The 14,746-nt window shown below is 48.8% G+C and overlaps 1 protein-coding gene across 3 annotated transcripts in view; it reads left to right on the forward strand.

Moving 5' to 3' along the window:
* Positions 1 to 14,746, forward strand: part of SCAPER (S-phase cyclin A associated protein in the ER) — a 3,109,515-nt gene that overhangs the window by 2,445,660 nt on the left and 649,109 nt on the right. For all 3 annotated transcript variants that reach the window (XM_085643688.1, XM_085643687.1, XM_085643686.1), the window contains exon 26: positions 14,343 to 14,575. In XM_085643688.1, coding sequence (XP_085499814.1) covers positions 14,343 to 14,575 — 233 coding nt within the window. The remainder of the gene's footprint in view (positions 1 to 14,342; positions 14,576 to 14,746) is intronic.

Below are 14,746 nucleotides of genomic sequence, written 5' to 3' on the forward strand. Positions count from 1 at the left end.
TGAGGCTGCTGGGCCTCATGGCCTCCTGCATCCTGCTGGTCACTCATGCCAGATGGCATATGTGGGCTCTGCAGTGGGTCCTGAAGTTCCAGTGGGCGCAGCATCAGGGGAACCTGTCCGATTACGTCCAGATCTCGGATCGGAGGGCACTGCACACCAACTGCAGTGGTGGCTCACGAACCGGCATTGGGTCAATTGCAGATCCCTCTCCCTTCCCAACCGGAGCATACGGTAGTGAAGGACGCATCCCTCCCGGGATGGGGGGGCCACATTGGAGAGGCGGAGATCTGAGAACTCTGGTCTCCGGTGGAGTCCAGGCTCCATATCAACCTTCTGGAGCTTCGGTCGATCCGACTTGCACTGAAGGCATTCCTTCCCTCTGTCAAGGGGAGAGTAGTGCAGGTGTTCACAGACAACACCACCGCCATGTGTTTTTCAACAAACAGGACGGGTGGGGTCATGGACCCTATGTCAGGAGGCTCTGCGTCTCTGGAATTGGCTGGAACATCAGGGCATTTCCTTGGTGGTTCAACACCTGGCAGGTTCACTGAACGCCAGGGCAGACGAACTCAGCCGCAGGTGCATGATGGATTATGAATGGCGTCTTCACTCGGACGTGGCGCATGGTCTCTTCCGACAGTGGGAGAGCCTTGGTTAGATCTAATAGACGCCGAAGAGAACGTGCAATGTCAGCAATTCTGGGTGTTGGAATTTCCAAGGCGGCACTCGCTAGGCGATGCTTTTCGTCACGAGTAGAGTTGCTGTCTGTTGTATGCCTTTCTTCCTATACCTCTTCTGCCCAGAGTGCTGAAGAAGATCAGGCGCGACCGGGCCCAAGTCATTCTTGTGGCCCCGGACTGGGCTCGAAGAGCTTGGTATCCCGAGCTACTCAGTATGACGATTGATCCCCCGACCCAACAGCCTGTGCCGGAGGATCTTGTCGCAGCAGCAGGGGACGGTCCTCCACCCGAACCTGTCCAGCCTCCACCTCCTTGTGTGGAGATTGAGCGGCGGCAGTTGATTCCTTTCGACTTGCCTCCTGACGTCAGTGATGTCATTCTGGCAGACAGGCGTCCCCCCATTAAGTTGGTATACGCCTGCAGGTGGAACAAATTTGTGCAATGGTGCACAGCAAAGGCTGTGGATCCCCTTTCTGAAGTCCCACTGTTCCTTCTTTCTTTGGCCCAGCAGGGCTCTGCTCTGGGAACTATCAAGGGCTATCTTTCTGCTATTTCGGCCTTTCTCAGGCTCCCTGATCAGCCCTCTCTTTTCAAGTCCCCTGTTGTAAATAGATTCCTCAAGGGCATTGCTCATCTTTTCCCTCCTATTCCCTTCGTAATGCCACAGTGGGACTTGAAACTGGTTCTTACATACTTGATGTGCGCTCCCTTTGAGCCTCTTCACAACTGTCCTCTTAGTTTGTTAACTCTGAAGACTGCGTTCCTGGTTGCCATCACCTCTGCTAGGAGAGTGAGTGAGCTCCAGGCTCTTTCTTGTAAACCTCCTTTTCTGTCTGTCCATCTAGTCAAGGTTGTGCTCAGAACACGTCCATCCTTTCTGGCAAAGGTTGTCACTGCCTTTCACATCTGGAGACAGATGTCCAGTGTATGGCCTGCCCAATAGGTTGGAACTTTGATGTATTGAGTCAGATTGAGGCCAGCCATGGTCTGGAGTAACTGGATTAAATCTCCCCAAACAGTGAGGTTGGCGTATTGTAGGGAACGGTGGGCAATGGAATCGCATAGCTGTGCGAGACACGTATTGGGACAATTGGGGACTCATCCTTGAGCAAAGTTCTTCAAACTTGGGACCTGAATTGATCTCAAGGGGAAGACCGCATTGGACACTGGCCAAGAAGAACATCATTATGAAACCAGTACTTTGTTTTTAGTGAAGAAAACCTGAGATTTAGTGAGCCGCTCTGTAATTTGCCACTCATATCCTCACTAGGAGTATCTGGGTGGACGGACACCAAATAATCTTCACAGTTCACACCCCAGTCTTTTTGATGTGCGATCACGCTGTGGATACTTTCACACTTTAGGACGACCAGGTTGCTCAGAGCACATTGAGAATTGTGTTTGATTGCATTTTTGAAATGAATAATTGAACATAACTTCAATGTTTGAATTCTTAAGTACTTTTAGAGATGTAGAAGTTGACAAAATAAGTTTTCATTTTGAAGGACCCTGACTAATTTATTGTACCCAGAAGGGTGAGAACGAGGCATTAAAAAGTTTTGAAGACCAGGATCCTAGAGATAGGCAATACTCTTTTTACTCCGAAGTGCACAATGTAATCTTTCATTAAGATTAGTTTTTCATACTGGATACAATTTTCTGATCTGCGCCTTTCTACTGAGGGGTAATTCGGATTACTCACTCCTGTGGGTGGAACAGGCCCCCACTGGGATTGCCAGTTTCTCAAATGGAGCTAGCCACATGTTACTGCAAGACAAAGCAGTGGTAGACAGATTGTGATCTACCCACAAATACTACTTTCTGGGAAAAGGAGACTCAGTTGCATCAGAGGTCGTCCTAATATAGACATATAAAGCCAAGATTAGGGAACTGGGAATCTCTTGTGCCTCTGCGCTGAAGAAGGAAAGAACTGAACCGCAGTGTAAAATAGTAGTGTAAAGATGCTGGTTAGATATTAAACTATCAGGCACTAGCTCAAAATGTCACATTACTCCCTGGCCGCTCAGGGTTAAATCTTGTCTTGCATGGTTAGAAAAGACAGATGAAGACAGGAGATGGGTGGGTGAACTGATGGCTGCTGCGGACACAGTGATGTGGGCCATTGCGGAGATTACACAATGTTTGCGGAATTCTTTCAGTCCCCATGCATAAAGCGCACAAGTCCAAGTGCCTCTGATATGGAAACAATTGTAGGGGACAACCTGTCCTGATTTTCAACAGAGGATAGGGATCTATTCAAAGCTGGGATTACATTGGGTCACTGGTATCATAGTTCAAATGCAGTGAGGGTAAGCCTCGGGACCAATGGACTATTAGAGGAGCTTCTCAAAAGATTGGCTACTGAATTGACTGCACATCTTCTGATGGTATACATCACTAAAAAGGTGGGGCACTTAACCATACGACTTAATGTATGGCCTTGGTGGGTGTTTTTCGTAAAAGTCTGAATCCCAAGACTGATTCCTCATATTGTAGGCCTATGTAGCTACTAAATATTGCAATTTAATATTAGCAAAAATCTAATTCAGATGTCTGAGCAAGTTTATAGAGGCTCTCATCCATCCGGACCAGGCAGAGTTCATGGCCAAGGGAAGTGGAAGGCAAAAGTTGAGATGCCTCTCGAGCTACATGGCATACGCATAGAAGGCTGCAGAGCTGGAGGTGATGCTGGATGCAGCCAATGCCTTTAATTCTGTTGAATGGGTATATACCCATATGTTCTAATTTATCCATCGTTTGAAACGGAGTAGGAGTATTGTTATGTGAATATTTTAGCACAGTATCACCCGTAAGGGTATCCTGGTGCTTCGGCAGGTGTGTGAGGCAGGCATCTGGACTTACTCAAGTAGCCAGCCTCTTGCGGAATTCAATAAGGAAGGAGGAAGCTCTAGTGTGTGTTGTAATTTGCTGTATAGCGGTTTATGCTTCTGTGTGATGGGAGAAACAAACCAACATCCTCTGTTTTCGATGGTGTTGTATGAACAGGTTAATCTATTGTAGTTAAAAATTCATTGAAACATTTTTTTTAATATTAGTGATAATGGTGTCTTTGATTTTGTTATAGTACTTTGGGATCTTTTTTGTGTATGAGTTATATTTCAAACATATTTATTGTAAAAATATGTTTTATATAGACCATCAAAGTAAAAATGCCCAAAAATAAATGTTGAATGTAAGTCTTAGTCTTGTGCACATGGCCTGCATTACCCATAATGCATTGTTTTGAACACTGTGAAAACCTAAAATGATTTAGCTTACAACTTTATTGTATTTTTATTAAATGCTGTTTTGATCATTTCCTAAATAAAGAACATGTTGTTACCACATCATGTCATCCTTTTTATTCATACACATTTTTATACTTGGTTTTTATTTAGGTATATTTATATAAATACTTTGTGATTAACTGATCTGGAGCATCAGATGCCAGGGCTGAAGTGTCAATATTAGATACACTGGAGATGGATTAGGGCTGGAAGATGCTCTCAATTCATTCTTTTGTAGGGGGTTTGTGGTAGTGCTATTGTTTTCCCCCCACCTATAGCTGCAGGCTCCTGACTTTGTGCTGCTACCTTCTCCTCCTTGGTCGGGTAACACGGTTTGTGCCAGTGCTTCCCCATTTACTCCACCGACCTCTTTGTCGTTAATCATTTGCTGTATCCAGTTTTTTGGGTTGCCCCTGAAACAGTGTGGATGATTTTCCAAAAAGCTTATGTTCAGAGACACATTGCCCCACAAGTACGTTCAGCTGTTGGTCGCTGAATTTGCGTTCCTCTTCCTGCACCTCCTCCTCTTGTGTCTCCTGGCTGGACATGAGAGCCTGGTTATCCAGGCCTCTACCTCCCAATCCTCCTTCCCGACCGCCCCGCCGGACCGGGATTCCAAGAGACTGGAACAGTTTGGCAAGAAGCTGTTCTCCTCCCTTAGTTTGGGCCTGCGGTCTTTGAACACCGCCTGTCTCTTGGACCGTTATTCCCACTCTCTGTGGGATGCGGTGGAGGATGTGCTGCCCCTGTGTCCGGAGGAGGTCCGGACACGACTTACCCAGGCTCTGGCCGATGGGAGGGATGCAGCACGACATGCTATCCGCTGTGGGCTTGACACTACGGACTCGCTGGGTAGGGCAATTTCTACCACACAGGCGCTTAGACGTCACGCCTAGCTGCGGTCCACGTCATTTTCGGGCGATGTCCAGAGCACTCTCATGGACATGCCCTTTGATGGCACTCGCCTTTTTGGCGAGAAAGCGGACAGTGCGCTGAATCGCTTTAAGGACTCCCGGGCTACGGCCAAGTCCTTGGGCCTCTCGGCCCCGCGGTCGCAATCTTCCGCTTTTCGCCCCTTTCGTGGCCAAGGAAGGGGTGCCTCCTCACGTACGCCTAGCCACCAGCCGCAGAACCAACCTGCGCGCGGTCGCGGACGTGGTTTCCGCCGAGGCGGTTCTGGAGGACGACGAGGTCAGCCCACATCCACCCCGGCAGCATCCGCCTCAAAGCCTTCTTAGTCCGAGCTTTCAGGCCCATTCCACGCCAGTGGGCGGCAGGGTTCGCCATCACCTGCTCCACTGGCGGTCCATCACATCGGACAGGTGGGTGCTGCAAATCGTCCGAAGGGGCTACTCCCTCCCCTTCGAGACGACCCCTCCAGCCATGCCACCACAGCACCACCGTATCTCGGGGGATCATTTGAATCTTCTCCACGAGGAAGTTTCGGCCCTCTTGGCCAAGGGGGCCGTCGAGCGCGTTCCGAGCCCAGAAGTAGGTTGTGGTTGTTATTCCCACTACTTTCTGGTTCCCAAGAAGGGCAAAGGGGGCCTACGCCCTATCTTGGACCTCCGGAACGTCAATGCCTTCCTCCGGAAGGAAAGGTTCAAGATGTTAACTTTGGCTCAGGTTCTAGCTGCCCTAGACCCTGGAGACTGGATGGTAGCGTTGGACTTGCAGGACGCATATTTCCACATCCCCGTCCTGCCGGCCCACCGGCGTTACCTGCGGTTCACGGTGGGCCAAGAGCACTTTCAGTTTACCGTGCTCCCCTTCGGCCTCACCAGTGCCCCTCGGGTGGCCATGTGGTATTGCAACAAACAAGGCGGGGTGGGGTCGTGGACCCTTTGTCAGGACGCCTCTGGACGTGGCTGGAACACCAGGGCGTCACCCTAGTGGTTCAACATCTGGCGGGCTCTCTGAACGCCAGAGCAGACGAACTCAGCCGCCGGTGCATGATGGATCACGAATGGCGTCTGAACTCCGAAGTGGCGCAAGGTCTCTTTCAGCAGTGGGGAGAGCCTTGGTTAGGTCTATTCGCCACCGAAGAGAACGCGCAATGTCAGCAGTTCTGCGTGTTGGAATTTCCAAGGCGGCACTCGCTCGGCGACGCTTTTCGTCACGAGTGTAGTTGCGGTCTGTTGTACGCCTTTCCGCCTATACCACTTCTGCCCAGAGTGCTGAAGAAGATCAGGCGCGACCGGGCCGAAGTCATCTTGGTGGCTCCGGATTGGGCACGAAGATACTGGTATCCCGAGCTACTCAGTATGTTGACCGATCCTCCGATACGTCTGCCCCTTCGGGAGGATCTTCTGTCGCAGCAGCAGGGGACGGTCCTCCACCCGAACCTGTCCAGCCTCCACCTCCATGCGTGGAGATTGAGCGGCGGCAGTTGATGCCATTTGACTTGCCTCCTGAAGTCTGTGATATCAGTCTGGCAGCCAGGCGTCCCTCCACATAGACGGTATACGCCTGCCGGTGGAACAAATTTGTGGCATGGTGCACAGCAAAGGCTGTGGATCCCCTTTCCGCCCCTCTTTCTGAGGTTCTACTGTTTCTTCTTTCTTTAGCCCGGCAGGGCTCTGCCCTGGGCACCCTGAAAGGTTATCTTGCTGCCATCTCTGCCTTCTTGCGGCTTCCTGATCAGCCTTCTCTTTTCAAGTCCCCTGTAGTTACACGCTTTCTAAAAGGCATTACTCACACGTTCCCTCCTGTCCCTTTTGTAATGCCTCAGTGGGACTTGAATCTCGTTCTCACATTTCTAATGTGTGCTCCCTTTGAGCCTCTTCATAATTGTCCTCTTCGTCTGCTGGCGCTTAAGACTGCTTTTCTGGTAGCCATCACCTCGGCTAGACGGGTGAGTGAGCTCCAGGCTTTATCTTCAAAGCCTCCTTTTCTCTCTGTTCATCCGGACAAGGTTGTCCTTCGGCCTCGTCCCTCCTTTCTTCCGAAAGTGGTGACTCCATTTCATCTTGGGCAGTCTGTCACCTTGCCCACCTTCTTTCCGCCTCCGCATCCTTCCAAAGAGGAAGAGAGGCTCCACCGTCTGGACCCAAAACATGCGCTCTCCTTTTATTTGGACCACACAAAGCAGTTCCGGGTGGACGACCAACTTTTCGTTGGATACGTGGGTGCTAAGAAGGGGAAAGCGGTGCACAAACGGACCATCTCTCGGTGGGTCGTTTTGTGCATCAAGATTTGTTACTCCTTGGCAAAAAAGGACCCTCCTGTTGGGCTGCGCGCCCATTCCACTCGGGCCACTGCGGCTACTACTGCTTTGGGACGGGGTGTCCCTTTGCAGGACATCTGTCAGGCGGCGACGTGGGCTTCGCTACACACGTTTGCCAGGCATTATTGCCTTGACAGCCAAGTCCGGAGAGATGGCTTCTTTGGCCGTTCTGTCCTCCAGGACTTTCTGGTGTGATCTTGGTTCGCAGACCCACCACCGGGGATGGTATTGCTTGGGTATTTATTCTAAGGTGAGGAATCAAACTAACGTGTTTCTTTCAGATGAACAAGTTACTTACCTTCGGTAACGATGTATCTGTAAGAAACATTAGTTAGTTAGATTCCTCACCGACCCACCCATCCTCCCCGTTCTGCGAACTGACATCTAGGGTTAAGGTTATCCTTTTCAGGCCCCTAGATTTTATTTTTGGCACCAGTGTCGGTCTTTGCATGGCTCTGCGTTCCTGGCGCGGAAAGCTATGTACAAGAACTGACGTCAGCGTGCGAGGGCGGCGTCTAAGTACTCAGACGACGTCATTCCAGCGCACGATGCCGACGACGGACGCGGAGCCGCAGACGACGCCTAGCGACGCGCAAGGGGTATTGCTGACGAAAAATCTTCCGGATCCAGTCTGACGCCTGGGGATATTCTAAGGTGAGGAATCTAACTAACTAATGTTTCTTACAGATACATCGTTACCGAAGGTAAGTAACTTGTTCTTTTGCACATCAGGCCCACCAAAGTTTGATATGGCCCTAGTAGATAGATAATTTCTTTCCAGGCTTGTCATCATTTAAAATCCTCAATACACTGGAATTATGTGAAAATAATTATTCATTGGTATGAAAAACGTTTTGCTAAATGTGAATTTTGGAATTTTGAAAACCTAAAAATTCATTGATTTATGATAGGCACAGTTTGCAGTGAAACCATAAATCTTCCGAAGTCATTGCTCATGAATATCAAATACTCAAAGCAATGAGCAGTGTCCCCTATACCCCTTTCTGAGGTAATCATAGTGCATGGCTGTGTTTAGTGGGCAGTGTGCCTGCACCATTGTCTGAGGTCAGTGCCATTATAGCATGACCTCTCAGGCACAGGACATTGTCCATGCCTGTTGCTTTTGCCCCAGATTGTTTACTTATACTGTGACCACACTAAAGAATTTCCAGCCACCTGTCTAGCTGTAGTGTAAGCACAGTGATTCTTGGAAAATGCCTTGACAAAGGTATGCAGCAACTCTAGAATCCTTGTAATTGTAAAAAACAGGACAGACCTTTTAAGTGTCCAAACCAGTAGATCACCCAAAACCCTGTATTGATTTGTACCTGCCACCCCATTAAGTTACATGACTCACCTATACTTCTGCATTACCCACCTCCTGAGTATTCCCATTCTGGAGTCTGGAAACAGGCTTGTTAGATACAAAGGATAAAAGTTAGATGACTGGATGGCAAGTACACTCTAAAAGAGTGTTTTGAGGATAGGAAAAAAACAGTTAAAGAAACCTGGGACGATTGCGAAAGTAAGAGAAAATTGAAGAAGGAAACCAGATTTTTTAAAAGCTGCAGAATTTTCAGGTCAGGCCTTGTGAGCTAATTCAGGTGTTAAGTTTCCTCTCAAGTAATGTATATGGCCAAGTTTAAGAAGTTTATCCTGTCTGCGACACAATTAATTTAACAACTAACACTTTTAATCTCGGCATCAGGCCTTACATACAGACCTTTTTTTTTATTGTTTTTTTTAAAGCAAGCGATAAAGAAGACACAAATATATGTCTAATGATACTTCAAGTAACTAGGGAAATTCTTGCCCATATAGTGACTTGAAGCTGCAAAGCAACATAATGTGTGAGAACTTTAAGGTGGCGTACAGTGTACTTTTCATGTACACTTTGAGGTCTTTTATTTTTTTATGTCAGTTGGTAAGCAAGGCATTAGACCGCACCAGAGTTACCATTGGGAAAGACGATGAGTTGACATTTTGGAAAAAGGAAAACATGCCCTTGCCTCGCCCGAAAAAATGACTTTGCCTTCCGTCATTACAGTCTGCTGGCATAATGCATAAATCACAAAACCAGGCATGAGGCAGTTCCGACCTAGTTCCTTTGTAGTCACAAAATTGCTGGGCTCTTTACATCAGTTAACTATGCTGGCTTGCTCCCTTTTTCCTGCTCTGTTGAAAGAAGGTTCCCGTTCCTTTATCCGGTGCTCGTTGGCTTCCCACTTCTGCTCCTATTCTGCCAGGTTCCTCTTTTGAACTGTGGTGATGGCTTCGTGGGCTGGGAACCCCATATATTGTAAGCAGCAAAATTAATAAGAAATAAATATGGAATCAGACAGCATCCCTAGTAGCACTGAAAATTATTTAGGCAAGCTCTGGCTCACCCCCAAAATCTAGCGTTTGAGTACACGTTTCTTGCGTAGGAAAGTATTAATGTCTGTAAACTCATCATGGTGTGAGCAAAAGAATTACAATTTTAGCAAATCAGAACAGTTCTATTAAACGTTGTAGTGCCTTGCCATCTAAGCACCATCCCACTACATGAATATTGATTCTGCTCACTCTATGGTAATCTCGTCCGGCAATAGCAGGATAAACTAGTTACAAGAACGGCAACAAGCACTTGTGAATGAATGCAGTGCCATGAGCTAGCAGAAAGGACTTGGGAAATTGCAACATTACTGTGCCCATGTTTTAAAGTTTTCCTTGAAAACAGCAAGAACGAGCATTTACAATGCAATAGGTCACGCAACTGCGAATTGTGGAGCTACTGGCATTGCAAATGGCAATGCCTTTTAAAAAATGAAACCATTGTTATTTACAATACCAAAAGCAACACCTATTGCATTGCATAGCACGGTGTCCGTGAAGGCGGCGCCGTGCTCATTAAAGTTAAGAAATCACAGCAGTCCCGAGGAGGGGTGGGGCCTGCAGGAAACCCTGGAAGCCTTTCTCTCTCCTTTCTGTTGTTTTTATTTCAAAGCATGTGAAGTTCACTACATCACCTCGGCCTGCGCTTGACAGGGCGAAAAACATATGTGATTATTGAACATCTCTGAGAGACGTTTGATAATCGCTGTGAATAAGATGTTAACACTTACGCGGAAGGGTTTGTCATATGTATTACGTTGCTTGTATGAGCAAGGAACACTCAACTCACTGAGCCACACTCTCAGCCTCCGAACTTTGGCACATGGAGACAAAGTAAATATTTAGTAGGAGGAAGCGCCTGAAGAGAGAGTGTATTTGTCAGATAGCATTATCAATCAGACTTGTTTTTATGTAGCGTGTCTGACTGCCTCGTACTTATTATGGCACTGGCGTGAAAGGCGTGCACCGTGCTTTTCATAGTGTGCGAGAGGTACTTGATTACAGGGTGGGCGGGGGCTCGTGAACAGCATTGTCTTTGCAGGGAGTTCTGAAGAACTACTTGGCTTCCGCTCCCGGGACGCCTCCACTCTTGACTGCCCAGGCTACCAAAGCAGCGTTGCATGTTTTCCGCCTCCTCCTGCGCAGGGCGTGTTGGGTCACCGTGTGGCTGGACTGCAGACCCATTAGTCAGCCAGGAACATTAGGTGATGTCCCAGGAACGTGCTTTGTGGGGGAGGCGGGCTGGGCATGCTGGCAAGACACTGGTATCCCCACCGGCGTCACTCATGCAGACTCAATGCCTCTGTGGCCCAGTTAGTGCATGGCCTCCCCTGGTGTGTCCTGCTCCTGCAACGTGGAGCGCTGGGTGTGTGTGTGCTTTTCCACCGTGCCAGACTGTGACAAACTTCATGGAAAGTCGCCAGTACTCACCCGAAGAATGCAGAACAGACAGACCCAGGTCATCTTCTGTTCGGACATCAGTTGAGTGGAAAGTGGTGTGGATTTACCCTATGTTGGACTTGGCCCTTTTTCCCTAATTTTTTTCGTTTTTGTAGTGTTAAGGTGCAGGTGCTTACTTCTCCCAAGATGGCTGCCACAGACCCCTGCTACTGCAGGGTGGTCGTTTTTGATAGTAGCACCCTAGCTGCCAGGAGCTGGCTGGGACCCACAACAATGTTGCGACACCAGCCCGCCTTTTTGTCCCATAGTTAGAGTGGGGAAGCTCCTGGAAGAAGCTGGAACCTTCTAGAAGGCAGGTGGGGTTTTACTTTTGCCGCCTTGGCTAGAGGTCACCTGACCTAGGGCTACTTAAGAGTGGGAGGGAAGCTTTTGTGGTGAGTTGGCCATTGGGGTGAAGCAGAGCTGGAAGAATCCACCAGGAGTGTAGGCGGTAGGGCCTAGCCAGGGACTTATGCCTCTGAGAGTGACAGGATTTAGGTACTGCCTCTTAAGTGAGTGAGGTGCCCTGTGAATCCCACTGATCTTGCCCAGTAGTAGGAGGACCCAGAGACTCTCTGCCAGCCTGACTAGGAAGGACCTAGTCGCCCTCTCCATCCCTACCCCTGTAACAGAACCCCTTAAGGGCGCCAGATACATCTGCGCCACAAGACTTCATCTGTCAACTGAGAACTGAAATCTAACTTCAAGAACTGAAACTGCATGACAAGAGCGAGCTGTAAGCCTTGAATGCCAGAGCTGAGACTGCGTGTCCAAGCTACTCTAGTGAACAAAATACTAAGCCGATTGCCAAGACACCGGGGATCAACCAGGTACTAGCGCTGTGACCCCCGCGCTTCCTACCCTGGTCTGGGACCCCCGGCAGCGTGCTCCGCTGAGCACTTTACCCCATCCTTAATTTGAGCCCCCCCCCTGCGACGACGAAGCCAGCGCGCTCACCGCTGCGGCCTGGAGGCCTGGAGGAGTGCCCTGCTGTGTCGCGAGGCCCAGGAGAAGCCCGGGGCCCCGTCGCTGCCGTCGCAGCCGAGTGAGGAGGTGCGCAAGGTCGGGGCCGAGTTCCCCCAACGTCGTGAGGACGGACGCCTGCTGACGCCGAGACGGAGGTAAGCCCGGAGGCCGAGATCCCCCCTGGTGCGCCCCCTGCTGGTCCGGAAACCGCACCGCACTTGGCCCGGGTCGTCCCCTCCGTGGGAATCCCCTCCCCTGCCTGCGCGACGGAGAGACCCCGCCGAGGGATCCTGTCCGTGTCCCCCCTTCTGTAAGACTGAGAGCGGTGCTTAGTGAACTGCACCGGAGCATAGGGACCCGCTCCGCAAGTCCTGTCAGTCTCCCCGCTGGAAGCCGCCTAAAGGAACTGACTAACATTACCCTCGTGTGGCGCTTCCCGCCACCGACCCTGCTTCCCCCGCTGGAGTGACAAGGGATGCGAGTAGCGCACTGTATGACCTGTTCCGCTCGAAAGTATTCACATGCCCGCGATCGCGAGTAGTGCCTTGTGTTATATGCTCTACTCGATAGTGATTACCTTAAAAGGAAATGCGAGTAGCGCCTTGTGTTACCTGCTCTACTCGACCGAAGTTGTTTGCCAGGAGATGCGAGTAGCGCACTGTGTTCCATGCTCTACTCGATAGTAATTGTTTTGCCAGGAAATGCGAGTAGCGCCGTGTGTTATATGCTCTACTCGGCAGTAATTACATGCTAAGGGATGCGCGTAGCGCATTGTGTTTTATGTTCTGCACGAAGGAAATTCTACACCAGGATCACGAGGAACGTATTGTATTATATGCTCTGCTCGACTGTAATTACTTACAAATGGTTGCGCGAAGCGCTTTGTTTCATATGCTTTACTTCACAGGATTAGGGGCCATTGATTACGAGGAGCGCTCAGTTCCACAGGCGCCATGTTAGTGAGCCCAATGTGTCCCCGTTCAAGTAACATGCTTAGTTAGACGGCCCGTTCAGGGAAAGACTTTACGTAAGCGCGCACAGCGCTAGAACAAGGTTAGGCACTGCATAAGTATCACCCAGAGTGTCGAATGTAATGTCATGATGGTATTATAATTCATGTATTACCTTGTTATTTCCTGAACTGCATCTGACCAACTAAACTTGGATAAACTTGAAGTATTTGCATAATTGAACGGTGTGGCGTCCCTTATTGTGTGTGTTCCTAGTCCATGAGAAGCGTGTGGTGTATGGTTGCTTAACACATAGCCCTCTGGTTGCCCGACCGGCTCGCGCCACGCTACCGCCTATAGGGCCTGGTGACCCCGGGTTCCTACACCCTATAAATGCAAAATCAGATCGGGTGTACAAGTTGGTGCTTCGTACCTCAGATATGTTTTCAATCAATCAATCTGTATTTACATAACAGGGCTTATCACCCCAGGGTGTATCCAGGCATTGAAGAATGGAGAGCTTTAGTCGAAGAGCCATGTCTTAAATCCCTTCCTGAAGTTAGAAAGTGAAAAGAAGGTTTGGAGATAGAGTGGGAGGTTGTTCCAGGACTTGGCAGCGAGGTAGGAGAAAGAACGACCTCCGCTGCGGCTCTGCCAGATGCGGGGCATGTGTGCAAGGGTGAGGGGAGCAGATCACAGTTGTCTGGTCCGCTGGTGGAAGGTCAGGGAGTGGTTGATGTGGGAGGGTCCGGCATTGTGGAGGGCCTTGTAGGTGTAATAAATAAGAAATTATGTTCGCTATTACCCTTGCTTGTGCAGTTTATGCAGTGTGGCTAATTATGTAACTACGGGTTAACAGGAATAGGCAAAAGCCAGCTTTGTTTAATAGTACCATTCTACTGGACATCACCATGTGCAGATGGAAAGGTTTGTAAATTAGCTGCGTCTTGCACGTTGCATAATAATTAAAGCCTGTTTCTAGAGACATTTGTAGACGTTTGCTTTTCTTACTCAGTGTCACTATAGATAAGTGCTCATCCCCAGTGAGTATTTGCATTCCCACAACTATTGTGTGTCTTGTTTTCATTAGAAGTTGCAGACGGGTTGCTTGATTCATAAATAATCCTGCATATATTTTTTTCCGGCCGTATTTTACCTATAGAATCGACCTAATACCGCTCCTGCAAGTCTTGTGGCAAGCTGTTACTTTGTTTTTCTATTTTCTAAAATGTCTGTTGTGCTTTTTGAACACTTTAACATTTCTAGTAAGTTGGGTAAATGTTTCAAGTAGGTAATGGAAATGCATAATAATGGCTGCGGGTGGCCTTTATATGCCACCCGGTTTAGCACAAACGTAGCACTGCTGTGTTTTTGTTCCAGTTGCTACTTCACTTCAGCTTTCACTTTTTCTGTCCTGCAGATTCATGTCCCAGGAGAGGAAAACAGCATCTTAGGAAGAAGTGTGAACAAGCAGGTGTTTGAGGGGTTTACAACAGGGCTTCTCCGCCTCAGTTCATTAGTGTTTGAGGGTGTGCTCTCCAATCTCCCCGAAGAAAGAAACAAGTGTGCCACCCCCAAAATTCAAACACAAGAAACCAAAAATAAGCCTACAGAAGCGGAAGCCTTTAACAGCAGGGTTCAGGACCTTATCAGGTAAGCTGCTCCTAGAATTACAAGTTAGTTTATGAACACTGCGGGCAGCTATAGTTTTGCCATTAGAGAGTTGATTTGAAACAAGATATATGGTTCACTGGTGGCTGTCAGAGTGGCACAGGTTGCTTCTTTATGATTGTTTAATCGTAATTTGTATTTGAACTACCCTAA

This window comes from Triturus cristatus, chromosome 3_1, assembly GCF_964204655.1.
Source record: "Triturus cristatus chromosome 3_1, aTriCri1.1, whole genome shotgun sequence".
NCBI lineage: Eukaryota > Metazoa > Chordata > Amphibia > Caudata > Salamandridae > Triturus > Triturus cristatus.